At 38.1% G+C, this 13,383-nt stretch overlaps 1 protein-coding gene across 6 annotated transcripts in view; it reads right to left on the minus strand.

Moving 5' to 3' along the window:
* camkk1a (calcium/calmodulin-dependent protein kinase kinase 1, alpha a) overlaps positions 1-13,383 on the minus strand; it is a 64,667-nt gene that overhangs the window by 9,073 nt on the left and 42,211 nt on the right. For all 6 annotated transcript variants that reach the window (XM_071460397.1, XM_071460394.1, XM_071460398.1 and 3 more), the window contains 7 exons: positions 10,998-11,034; positions 10,590-10,611; positions 8,506-8,594; positions 5,649-5,848; positions 4,219-4,272; positions 3,844-3,917; positions 718-805 (listed from right to left, as the gene is read on the minus strand). In XM_071460397.1, the coding sequence (XP_071316498.1) occupies positions 718-805; positions 3,844-3,917; positions 4,219-4,272; positions 5,649-5,848; positions 8,506-8,594; positions 10,590-10,611; positions 10,998-11,034 (564 nt within the window). The remainder of the gene's footprint in view (positions 1-717; positions 806-3,843; positions 3,918-4,218; positions 4,273-5,648; positions 5,849-8,505; positions 8,595-10,589; positions 10,612-10,997; positions 11,035-13,383) is intronic.

Consider the following 13,383-nt stretch of genomic DNA (forward strand, 5'->3'; position numbering starts at 1 on the left):
TCCTGTTGTGTGTGGACAGTGAAATCCTCTTGTTATGAATAATACTGCCTCTTCTACAGAAATGGTGATTCAGAAAGTTCACTTTTATTCAATCTCAATCAATCTGATGATTCTGTGTGTTTGTGCCAGTGGAGCCAGAATGAGTTTTTAATTGGGGTCGGACACTCAGCTTTAGATGACATAATAGGCTTGTGTATGTTTTTTTCATGTCAACTTCTGTCCAATCTCAGCCTATCCCACTGGTAAATCTGGTAAGAAATATGAACCCTTTTGTGCAGTGGTCTACCAACCACTGGTGAGAGTGCAAGGTCTTCTTACATTAGAAATTAAGGACAAGTGGATGTCGATGAAAAATGAGCATCCTGGCTCCTGTTGATATAGACCCTTTCTGCACAAAGACATGCATATTTTCTGACAGCTTAATTACGGTTTCTCTTGTTCCATAAACACAAACAGAGTCTCTGGTGAGAAAACCACTACTGGCACAGATTCAGATTGTGTCATGGAAACACAGTGGGGAGTGGGAAATGACATCCGCCCATGGCTGGTCCTAGACCTCCCTACACCTCTACCCTTGTCCTCCACAGGGACAAACAGGTTTCATCATGCCCTGGAGCAACACACAATGCGCTGCTGTATGTATCACAGTGAGGTCAGAGTGTGATGAGCCAATCACTGCAGAGAGAAGTACAGTCCTATTGTGTCTGTCAACGTTACCTTGATCTCAGGGATGGTGATCCTGGTGTCTGGGTTCTTATCCAGCATCCGCAAGATCAGAGTCCGCAGCTCTTCACTGATGTTTGGTCTGCATGAAACACAAGATAATAATGATACAGAAAAGAAATTTCAAACTTGAGTTAAGTTTTGAGATAATGGATACCAAAGTCATTCATAGTTGTATTTAAACAAGATTGTTACATGCATTTTGAGCCTCTTGATGATATAATAAATGTTACATAAAGGCAGGCAAAAGGGTCATTACAAACAGGCTTGAATCCAGTTTCCTAAAACTGTGTTTCCCAGTCTTGTCCACTTGTAACCTCTAATCACATGTTGTAAATGTTTATGAGTTATGAGCAGTTCAACCAAAGAGTCAATACACTTTCTCAAATTACCATTTGAATATTTTTAGAGGCCACAAGAGGTAAAGCTATCTAGTATCTCATCAAGAAATAAACTAAGATTACAGTGGTGGTTCTCAAACTGAGGGCAGACAGTCACTGGAGGGGAGGTGTGGGTGATGATGATAATGGGTGGGTGATGATGATGATAAGCTGAATGAATATGATTTAGCTGAATGAATATGATTTATGTAGGGAAAATAAACAAACAAGAGTTTGCTGACACTATTGTGATGACCTTTATTTCACTGAAATTCAACATGGATCCTTTTTATGCCTCCACACTGGCGACAGCTGTGGCCAGAGGCGTTACGTTTTCTGTTTATCGTGAACATATGTCAGGAACACCTTGAGGGAATTTCTTTACATTTAGCACAAATGTTCACTTGGACTGAAGGATGAACATTTTGGTGGTCAAAGATCAAAAGGTCAAGGTCACTGTGACCACACAAAAAAACATTTTTGGCCATAACTCAGGAATTCATAAACTAATTATGATGAAATTTTACATAAATGTCTAATAGCATAAAATGATGAAGTTAATAATTTAATTAATTATTCAATGCTGTAACTCAGGAACAGAAGGGGGGATTGTGGCCATATTTCCTGCAACTTGACTGGGTGGTGGAAACAAACAACCTTAGGGCGGTAATTGTGGCTTATTATGTTATATTTATTAACTCACTCAGATTTATTTAGCAAAAACCTTGTGTTGGGTTCCAAATACCAGATTTAAGCATCCTCACTTTCAGAAAATGAAGAAATAAAAAAAGACATTAATTACTACTGAATACCTGTCTGTAATAAATGCTTCAGATTTAGGTTGTCCACTGTATTCTCAGTTTCAGAAAATCAGACACAAGTATAGTAACATTTTATAGGACCTTCATGGTTATCACTTTAAATGGTTAATCTAGCCTTGTTTAACCTGCTTACAGTCTTTATGAATAGTATGCCAAATAGCATATATTGTTATTAAAGAGGAAATATGTTTTTAATATTGTTACTGTAATGCATGATGGGTACTCTAAATTATAGCATGTTGTGAATGAAGCTGTGATGATTGATCTGATGCAGCCCTGACATGTCATCTTTGGAGGTCTTCCACTGGCTGATTCAGTGCTTGAGAGAGGGCATTATGGGCAGACATAATTGTAGTCCTTTACATTTACTATGTTGAGGAGTCACTGCAGTCAACACTGAACAATCACACTTTTAGCTACATTACAATGCTTTCAAGTACCACTTAGGGCCATTATTAAGGCCATTCAAAAGTGAAATGACTCACATTTGACTATAATATACAACGCGATCCCACATCAGGCTACATTCAAGGTAAGTGTAAAAGGGCCATGGGCATTTTGATTTTTTCGGTCCCCATTGATAATGTTATAGCATATTGTGGTGATGGTAGGGGACGAAAGTGAGATGATCTTTTTGTAAACTTAACTTTTAATCTAGGATTTTCAGTTTAAATATTCTTATAAAAAAAAAGAGAACTACATAACAATTTATTGCAGTGATTCCCAACCAGGGCTGCTAGAAGCCGAGGGCTAACTTGATTGATGGAGAAACTGAACTTATTTAAAAGAAAGTATAAATCACAATGTGAGAGTGTGAGAAAACTAGTTAACTACCTTTATCCATTACTTTTAGCTAACTAAATAAATGGAACAATTAATAAATAAACAATTGAAACAGTTAACTAATTGATAAACGGTTAAAATTAGCAGCAAAAAATAATTTTAAAATAGTTAGCAAGATAAGTTTATGCTAACACTACCAGATAAATCGTTGAAAGACAGTTATAATCAATGGATAAACAGTTAAAACAGTTAAAACAGTCAACTGATAAACAGTTAAAGCAGCTAAATGATAAACAGTTAAAACAGTTAGCTAACTGATAAACAGTTAAACCCATTTGATTGATTAATTCAGTCAGTCGTTAGTATCTCAATAAAATAAGTTTATAGGAGCTCAGCCATTTCTCATAACGGCAGTAGCAACAATAAATGCTCTACACCTACAGTGTAATAATAGCCCCATCAGAGCCGACAGAAAGGTGCCACTAACTGTCATTGATATGTGCAGTGTGGAGATGATTTCATTAGTTGGTGTGCTATTCTGTTCAGGAGGAGGGTGGTGTTTAATGAATGAGCTTTCCACACAGCCATGGAGTCTCTTGAGCCTGCTGGGGTAAGACACTTCCATTACTGATATGAACACCCCCCCCCCCCCCCGACACATACTCCAATTGCCACTCATAGGCCCTCCACACATGCTGTGTTTATACTTCATCAGTCTATCACCACAGCCAGCCTCTTCCTGGCTTTTTATCTCCTCATTCTCTCTTTGTCTTGTCAGTATTGTTCACCCAACAAGACCTCCATGTTTTTCTTTAACCTTTGAGACAAAAGGAAGATAGGGGAAGCACAGCAGCTTGTAATGTGTCCAGGCGGCTGATGCCCCTTGCTTTTTCTTTCTCAGTGCTTGTTTTGATCACATGACAGTGACATTTACTATGTGCTGGCACTGACTGACTGCTGCAGAAAACTATTCATATTTTTGTGGGTGCAATTTGTAACTGGAGAGGAGAATAAAATGGTTTTGTTATTGGAGATGCAGATGAGAAGATAGCATTCGGACTGGGGGTGGCTGGAACATCATTGCTGTCTCTTTTAATTAAGTGGAGAAGAGAGATGGATGCAGGAGATGGACTTACGTTTCTGAGAAATCCACAGGCTTGGTTCTTATCTTGTTGTGCAAAGCCAATATATACTCATCAATAAACGGGCACTGCAGGTGAAGCAGAAGAAAGTGAGTGAAAAACAAAAGGAAGGAACATTGAATTACTACTATGCCAGAGAAAATCCCTGTATCCCTGAAGACTGCCATGAAAAAACACAGCAGCAGCTTCTGGTAGGTGCAGAATGAAACATAAAAAACTGCTGATACATAGTGTGCCTTCTTAAGTGCTGCAGGGTGCTGTTAACAAGCATTGGAGTCTGTGAAATAAACATCTTCCTAGCCTTTACTGTTACCTTTTGTGGACCAGATTTTAATAAGTGACTGAGGGGCAGGAAATCTGCACACTTGCCTTCCCAAAGACGAAACAGTAGAGAGTAACTCCCATGGCCCAGACGTCCAGAGCCTGTGAGAGAGTGGCAGCAGTGACGTTAAATCCGACAATGTCAAACAGATTGCAAAACTGTACTTTTAGAAATGCACTGAAATGACCTGAACACCTGCTTACATAAACAAACACAATGACCTAAATCAATACAGACTGCCTATGGTGATTTATGAGAGATTTTAAATTATTTTCTGGGGACGTCTACCATCAGATACCTTGGAGATGGATGTGTGTGATCAACAGAGGCTGAACAACTATCCATCAGGCTTGTAGTCTTCCTCTCAGCCTCTCTCCCCCTCTATTCTGTATGACTAACTAATGCTCTAATGGCCTGGTGCACAACTGGGACTGAGCACTCAACTGACATGAGTGTCAGATGTTAAATATTTCGCTGATGACTTGCACCAAAAACCACAAATGTTGGTGAATAATGAACACAGAGCTATCTGGAACATGGCTTGAAAAAATCCAAATCAGGAAGAAAGCAAGACTAATCAGAGTAAAGGGGGGCACTGAGACTGCATATATTTGTTGAAAGCTCGAGGAAACAGTGGGCTGAGACACTTGAAGTGCTCTTACATCCTGATAGCTTTTTGTCTGCAATCAAATATTCTATTATGACCCCTTTTTTATAGACATGCAAGGTCCTTCCTGGAGCAAATCCATCAGTCTGCCTACGGTGATTACCACTGTAGAAAGGAACAGGACCTGTGGCGATAATGTTGGACATGAATAGGTTGCCAGGGTTGAGACCCAAGGCTTTGTGGTTTCTTTGTTCATAAATCACCAGGCAGGGTTGATTCACAAGCCTCAAAAAAAAAATGAAAATAAAAATAAAAAAAATCACTCATAATGTAAAAACTATTGAGGAATTACGTCAATCAGTTTTAATAAAAAATTAAAGTTTTATGATAATTTGGTTTGCAAATAATGTGGATTTAATGTGGTGGCAGGTGTATTCATTCCCACTATAATGGAAGAGTAACAGGTTATCCTTGATACACATGACTGATCATTGCTTGACTGTAAAAGAAGAAGCTGTTCTGTATGAGGATGTGAATCATTGCCAAATCAATGACAGATATGTAAAACCAATAGCCTTGTTCCATTTCTCTACTCTGGTAATGGCTTTGTTTTCTGTAATATCCTCGTTACTAATGCCAGATAACACAAAGGGGAAATGACTGACAATGGCAATTAGCTCCTCAGATTAGCAGGCCAGCAAAGGTCTTAAATCTCATCTTAGTTTATTGGTTCTCATTTTCAAATCATTTTGTTAAGGCTTAAGCCAGCACCTGCAGCTGCTGTAATCACATCTATTCAAATTCACACACACACACACACACACATACACACACACACAACGATAATATATGAAGATGGAGTTAACTCACTTTTCCGCTGAAGCTCTTGCGCTGATCTGACAGGGTCTCTGGTGCCATAAAGGCGGGAGTGCCGGCTGTGCTAGACAGCAAAGCATCATTGCCCTCGAACTGGTTGCTGACCCCAAAGTCTGCTATCTTGACATGGCCATCATCGCCAAGTAACAAGTTAGAGGGCTTGATGTCCCGGTGGACAATTTTCTGGTAGTGCACTGAGGACAAAGAGGAAGTCATTAGTCAGATTTTTAGAGCTACTATAATAAAAGCGGACAAACAACATTCTGATGATTTTGTTATTCTTGGACCATTATCAGCAGTGCGGCTAAAAAGCTGTGGTGTTGCAGAAAAGCACAAGCAGTATCTAAAAGGTTTGTTCTCTGGGGAAGCTTGAATGAACTCAGTAAACTTCATGGCAATCTGCTGCAGTAAGAAGAGTTTCTCTCTTTTTCCTCTGTATCATCCTTTGGGAACCATAATAAAAACTTTATATTTTTATATTTATTATTGAAATACCCTGTCAAAGAGCAAGATGGTGCTAGTATGAAAATGAAACAAAATATTAGTATAATACATAAATGAATAAATAAATAAAGAATTACATAAATAGAAATGCAAAAATACAGAAATAGCATTTTTCATTTTAAAATGAATCTATTTTGTATTTATTTGTATTTATTTTTATGTATTTGATTACACATGTCTGCATTTATTTATTTATTTATTTATACTTCTGTCATTTTTGTCCTTCATAATTATTCAATTGTTAATATAGATGAATTAATGTGTGTGTAGTATTTTACTGTTGTAGATGGTCAGACTGGAGCTAGTTTTAATTAAATTTAATTTTAATTTTGGCCCTTACACTGTGATCTAAATAAAACAATGTGAGAAAATTAATGACATGACAAGAAACCAAACACTACCCTACTGTTTTCGAAGGAGTCACAAGCCAAAAAGGTTAAGAACTGTTTTATTAACAAATGCATTATCTTGTATAAGTTTATAATATGCTTTGTAACCAGTAATTACAGCTGTCAGATAAGTGTAGTTACCTTCTACCACTGCAGCTCTCCACATATTTAATCTTTAACACACAATATTGTGTGATATATATATAACATTTACTTCCATTTGTATCATATTAAAATGAAATATGTGTGATATAATGCATAATGGAGTCTGTAAGTTGTAAGTAGAGAACATTTTTCTGATGTACAACTAAGATACAGAGGGATCTGTAATTTTCAAAATAACGTGTAATTAAGAAATGATTTTTTGACCTTGGTCTGATTGCTGCTCTGTCAGAATGATGTGAATACAGTGAACTTAAGGTCATCTGAAAACCGAAAGTTAAGTACATCTTCATGTCTTAACACTCACCAGCCGTCTGGAGCTAAGCCCTTGACGCTTCACTGATTGGATAAGTGCTGCCTTCTTGTCTGAAGAGGTCTTATTAAACCATGAGGCACTTGACTTATTAGAGGTCTTGGTGATTAAACATTGTGAGCTCTAATAATACTCAAATTAAAATTACACAACATCAGTGACCTACACAATGACACTGAGATTTAGAATTCAAGCTAATTCAGATTTTACAGGAAAATGTTTATATATAATTAAAACAACTCAGTATTATGAAAATGCTAATTCATTCTTATTTCCATAATAAGAATTATAGGTTTATAGTTTATTTTTATTTCATAATGTCACTTTTCATGATTGCAATGCTCAGACCCACTCACCCCTTCACCTCTCACTGCCAATCAAATGCTTCCTGACTGTGTCAAGCTTTGAATCTAAAACTGTTCCTCAGAGTCTCTCTCTGTGGTTGCCTAAACCAACAGGAGCTACAACACTGGCTCTTCAATCTGAAGCTGAGGAGGTTTAGTTACTGGGTGTGTGAACTGTTTGCCTACAGCAGCAGCCTCCAGCTACTTGATTCAGAATAACTTTGTCATTGTTGTTTCCCAAGACAACTGTCTTGTTAGTGTAACCTCTTAAGCACAAACACAGGAAAAAAAAAAAAAAAAAATTAACACAAAAATCTAAAAATCAATAATTTTCTATAAACAATAATAAGGCAGACTTTTAAAAAAGGGCATTTTTCAATTAGAATGTCTATGAAGGCTGAAAATGGTATTAAAAATAATCAGTTATTATGAAAATGATGAAATAGCATTTCATAATAATGATAGATTTTTAGTAATTGTTGGGTCATTTATATATTTTACACAATGAATTCATATAATTATTTGTTTCATAATGTGTTTTTATTCATTTGATATTGACCACATAGATAGACAGTTGTATTTTTAAGAGGGTCAGCGATAAATGTCAAGTGGTTTGAAACCCTTGTTCCTCTGACTGAAACATGGTTCATCCAACCCTGCCGATGTGCCCTTGAGCAGGAAACATAACTGATCCTCAAATGTGACCTATGACTCCTGAGGTGTATCAGGTTTAACCACCAAAAAAAAAAAAGTGGAAAAACTGGTAGTGAAAGTGTGTAATGAGTCTCTAGACCCCAGAGCTCAGAAACATCGATCACTAATCATTGGGCTCATAGCCCAGTGAAATGGATCCAGTCCAGCAAATGAGGACACAGCTGGAGAAAACACATTTCACTGAACAGAGCCTTGATACTGATGAGGTGGACAGCACACAACTGCAGCCAGACCCCAGGGGCGTGAAAACAGAGGGCGAGGAACACTTTGTTCTTTAAGACAGAAAAGGACACTACTATCATATTATTAAGAGCAGTGTCAGAGTATACAATAGGAGAGACACAGTGGTCCAAATGTTTCTACTCTTACATCATAATGGGGATCATAAAGAGGTAGAAAATCTAATGCTTTAATAAGGTACTTACAGTACTCTATGCCCAGGATGACGTCTCTGAAGTATAACCTCGACTGCTCCTCTGACAAAGGATTGTCTGCGGGCACTTCCATCACTGGACTACAAATCCACACAGGCAGAGAGTCATGGTTGTGTAGAAAAGACACAGATACACAGACAGCGAGGCAGACAAATCCACAGATTATGTGTATCACTTGTTTCATTAGTACTGGAATTTGACTCCAAATGTGATGACATTCAAGTGGCACACACATCTAAACAGGCATTACACATCCTGATCAAACAGCGCTGATACGCAAAATCTAACAGTAAAGAACATCTTTGTTTTCTTTGTATAAATCCCAAAGCCAACAGCACCAACGGCTCAGTATCTGTTTGACTCTCTCAGGACAGAAATAAACCACTAAATTAAATTACTTTTAGAAAGACATTATAGACCTGTTCACTATGCATCAACATCAGTATTAACATTCTGTCAGACTAAACTTCAGTCCTGTGGTTTAACCTTAAAAGGCTTAAAAAATATATTTATACTAACCCTCCAGCCAACTCCACCCATTTATATCAACACAAAAGGAATCATATTGTTTGAAGGAGAGATCAAAAATTCTAACAGCATGAACTGTATTTGTTCCAACTGCAGCCAGATTAACCTCCTACTGGACGCTGGGGAAAAAATTGCTCTTGGGGTCCTTGGACTCCCGTGGCAGTTTCATCACTTTCCTAGACACCCAGAGACCAACTGGTATAATAAATCTTAAATTATTAGCCAATTGGCAGAAACTGAATTGGCAACAATTCTCATAATTGACTCATTTTTTTATTTCTAACCAAACATCCCCATAATTCACTGGTACCAGCCTCTCAAGTGTGAATGTTTGCATAGACTGAACTCAACATTTTTAACTTTGTAGTTAGTTGACAGTTAGTGACCAGTTGACTGCTGGTCGGACAAACCAAGACATTTGAAGATGTTTCCCCGGGCTTCACAAAATAATGATGGGCATTTTTCAATATTTTATAAATGTTTTTACAGCCTCACAGTTTAGCCTCCCTGTGGATGTTACAATGCTACCTTGCCCTTGACACAATGCCCTTGCCCTTGCAATAAAACTGTTTATTGATTGTTTATTTAGTGCTTATGCATGTTAAATGCGGGGTTAGTGTTAGTATGTTAATATTGTCTATTTAGTCTGTAGAATGTCATGAGAATTGAAAAAGACATCGTCAAGACATTTTTTTTTAATGCTTGAAATATTTGCTTAATGTCCTTAATAAAGGATAAACAATTAATCTATTATTAAAATCATCTATAGATCAACTAATAGACAATTTAATGGTAAACCACATTCAGTCTATTCAGTAATTCACTACTAGTGAAGTAGCAATACATATAATAGTAAAAGCAACCACAGTACTAGTACTAATAACACTTATTATTGTATCACAAAGAGTACAAATATTAGTCCTGTGTGTTAGAAGCAGTAAAACCGGTTGTTGCGTGACAACAGAAACACTTTCAGTTGCATCCCATATATTAAAGAAGAAAAAGTTATTTTTTTAATGAGTCCCAGAAGACAGATTAATAGCAGCTGTATTAATCAGCTCGGCTGTCTATCATCTTTCTCCTGGGGGTAACAAGAGAGCAAACTCTCGTTATGACAAAGCAAACAAATAGCAAAGAGAGCATATCTTCCTATTAATAGGACAATATGACTTATTAATGCACAGATGTGAAATGATACCAGCTGCACCCTCCCACCGCCATTCACTTACAATAGCAGAAGGTCTCAGATCATTAGATTGTCACAATTTTTTTCACGATGAAGGAAGGAGCAGCTCGTGCATCAGGGCCTGAAACGCTTACAGGGCAGACTGCCACTGGTAATAACTGTGAAAACCTAAGAACATTATAAATCCCTTTGAAGCCTGGGATGGAACAAACACCTGCACTGAGTCAGCTTGGAGTAATGAAGAAGAACATTGCTGAAACCGAGGCAGGCATGGAAGTAGGCATAAATGAGGAGTGGAAGGTAGTGGCACAGAGGGGATGGGCCTTACATTATTTAAAAAAAGGACATGTTCTCTACTCACCCCTTACGCATCAGCTCAAACACTGTCAGAAAAAGGCAGGGAGAAGGAAATGGGAACATGTAAGACCACACAATTTATTCATTCACTCATTCAGCTGGGTTTGACCACTGAGGCAACACCCCAGCATCACATTAGTCACTGTCGCTGAATTAGCCGAATGTGCCACATTCAGCACGTAGAGTTTGAAGTTTTACATTAACAGGTGTCCTGACTGTGACCTGGCACAGCTGATGGAGGCTTTCTGCATAATGCGTGAGCCCTGAGGTGGTGTGGAGGGAAGCAAGAGATGATCTGAATTATGAATAAGTTATATGAATGCTTGTTGGTGGCATATGTGTCATTGCCAAAGGCTGAGGAAGGGCAAAAATAGAGTGAAAGATTTGGACAAAGAAAATGTGGTCTGCATACCCATGTGAAGGTTGTCCTCTGCAGGATCATCCAGCACCTGCAATATTCACATAAACATGATTAATGGAGGTCCTGAAAGTCCTATATGCACAGGTGGGTGTGGAAAAGGAAAAATTATTGTCATGTGATACTTCTTTGGATTATTTGAAGAACAGACACTCTGCATTCAGGACCAAAAACACTTTTCTCACTTTTCCTTATATGAGGGACCTGTGGTGACAGTGCACTGAAAATGATCTTTTGGCCATTTGGCTGTTTGTATTTCTCAACACTCAGGGCATTGGTGGAAGCTGTAATTTAAAACACCAGCTCTACATGATGAGTGTAAATTCAAATGTCTGCAGTTGACACTTGGCCAGGTTCATGGCCGGATTAACCTGCTGTGTGGCCCCTGGGCAAACAGAGTTGCTGGGCCCCCTTTTAGCCCCAGTTCTGAACTCCATTTTGGTCTAGTTTACATCAGTGACATGTTTGTCTCATTTTTGTAAAAAGCGTTTTTTTATTTTTATGTCTTCTAAGCATTTTGAGACTACGGCTTTTGATATCCTTCTGTACAGTTACCATGGTTACATGTATCTATCGTGAGGTATCCATGTCAGTCACTGTAATGCACAGTCTGACTCACCTCAGTAAATCCAGTTAGCATTTCCAATCTGTCTGTTTGAACAGAACTGTTCTCTCATCTATAATCTAGTGCAGTTGTTCCTGCTAACCTGCCATTACTGCAGCTGCCTGTGCTGATAACATCAATACTATGATACTATACATTAATACTATATTTAGCAAACATCTAGAGAACTATTTAGATGGTTGACTGCCAACATTCATCCTGAAACGTACTCAGTTCAACCAGCTAAATCATCTGCTGAACAAGAGGTGTTTTGTGCGCCGGAGGAAACAGTTTTGTGAATCAGGAGCTACATTGTGTGATTCCACAGATGCATGCAGGTCGCTATATAAGGCTTTATATTGAAGCATGTTTGTGTGTCGTCTTTTCACATTATTGTTTAATTTTAATTTGTTGACAAAAAAACATTAATACTCCTCATTTTCAAAGGTTACTTTTTAAATAGTTTTAATCTCATTTTTATTGTGAATAATAGGTACTACTATTATTTTTTGTCATAGTTTTTATTGATGGAATTAACATTGTACAAAGGTTTTTGTACTGTGCAAAGTCAGCAATCACTAGGGCTGAAATCCACCACTTTGAAAATTTTAAAAATCTGTACGTAGATTTATAAAGCTACCATAAAGTGCCTAAATCTCCAACCGAACTATTGGCTGTTGGGTTTACATTGTGGTTAATGTAGGTGCCATGTTTTGACGAGAAAGAAGAAAATGTGGTACAACAAAGAAGATATTTCTCATTCTGCTGCATCAGTTCTGATCATTTCCTGCTTTTAAAAAAAACTATATTCCATGAGTCTGAAATGTTACAGGAGTGCAATGCTAAATCAGTGGAGTATGCTTTTAAGTAATAATTGAAGTGGGACCAGCCTTGAAGCCCATCCTGCAAGTTAATATTATGCTTTAGTGGTGATCTTTTTCATAAATGCTAAATTAACACAAACCAAGCATGGAGCTTTTGAGGCCCTTGGTGTTCTGGGGCCCCAGGCAGTTGCCTGTTTTGCCTGGTCGATAACCGAGCCTCTGCCAGGTTAGTGAAAACAGGCGTTCCCACAGGACTACATGGCCCATATGCTGTGCTCCTGCAAGGCAACCGCTCCCAGTACAGACCACGGGACACACGGTCTATCCGGGGCATGTGTCTAAATACAACATCCTGGTCAATTCAAAAGACCACAGTCAAGGTAACGTCTGCCAAGGACACAGTGCTGGAAAAACAAGGGCAGGAAATCACCTCTAAAGCAACAGGAACACCATTTACACGTGTAAGTTTCAAGCCATGAAACAGTCAATAGGTATGTGTTTGCTAAAGTAAATACTGTTCTTTCTGCATCACACGTTGCTTTTCTCTTTGTTCTAAGTAAAAGGACAAAAAGCCACAAACAGTAAATGAGCTGTTGTTGCGTGCCTTGTCTTTTTACTTCAAGATGTTGAACGATGCTTAGACGTATTCAAATATCTTGATTAATGAGGAAATGCCATAACTTGAGCTTGGAATTTAAGCTCTCATAACAACAGCACGCCTTGGCAAGTATGGGGCCGTTTTCTCTGTCTCTTCCCAACCATCTGTGACAAATGACCATATCACTTTCATCAGTTTTAATCTGTTCCACTTGGCATGGGCTTTAATGTTTCAAACCGAGTGAAAATGTCTCTTCATAATTAGATGGACTGGACTGCAGTCTCACAGGAATCTGTTGAATATCCATAATGATTCTGACCCAGGCGCAGCCCATTTACACTGACGAGCAGAGAG

This window comes from Trachinotus anak, unplaced genomic scaffold (genome assembly GCF_046630095.1).
Source record: "Trachinotus anak isolate AG129_WGS33_773 ecotype Australia unplaced genomic scaffold, CSIRO_AGI_Tana_v1 ptg000024l, whole genome shotgun sequence".
NCBI lineage: Eukaryota > Metazoa > Chordata > Actinopteri > Carangiformes > Carangidae > Trachinotus > Trachinotus anak.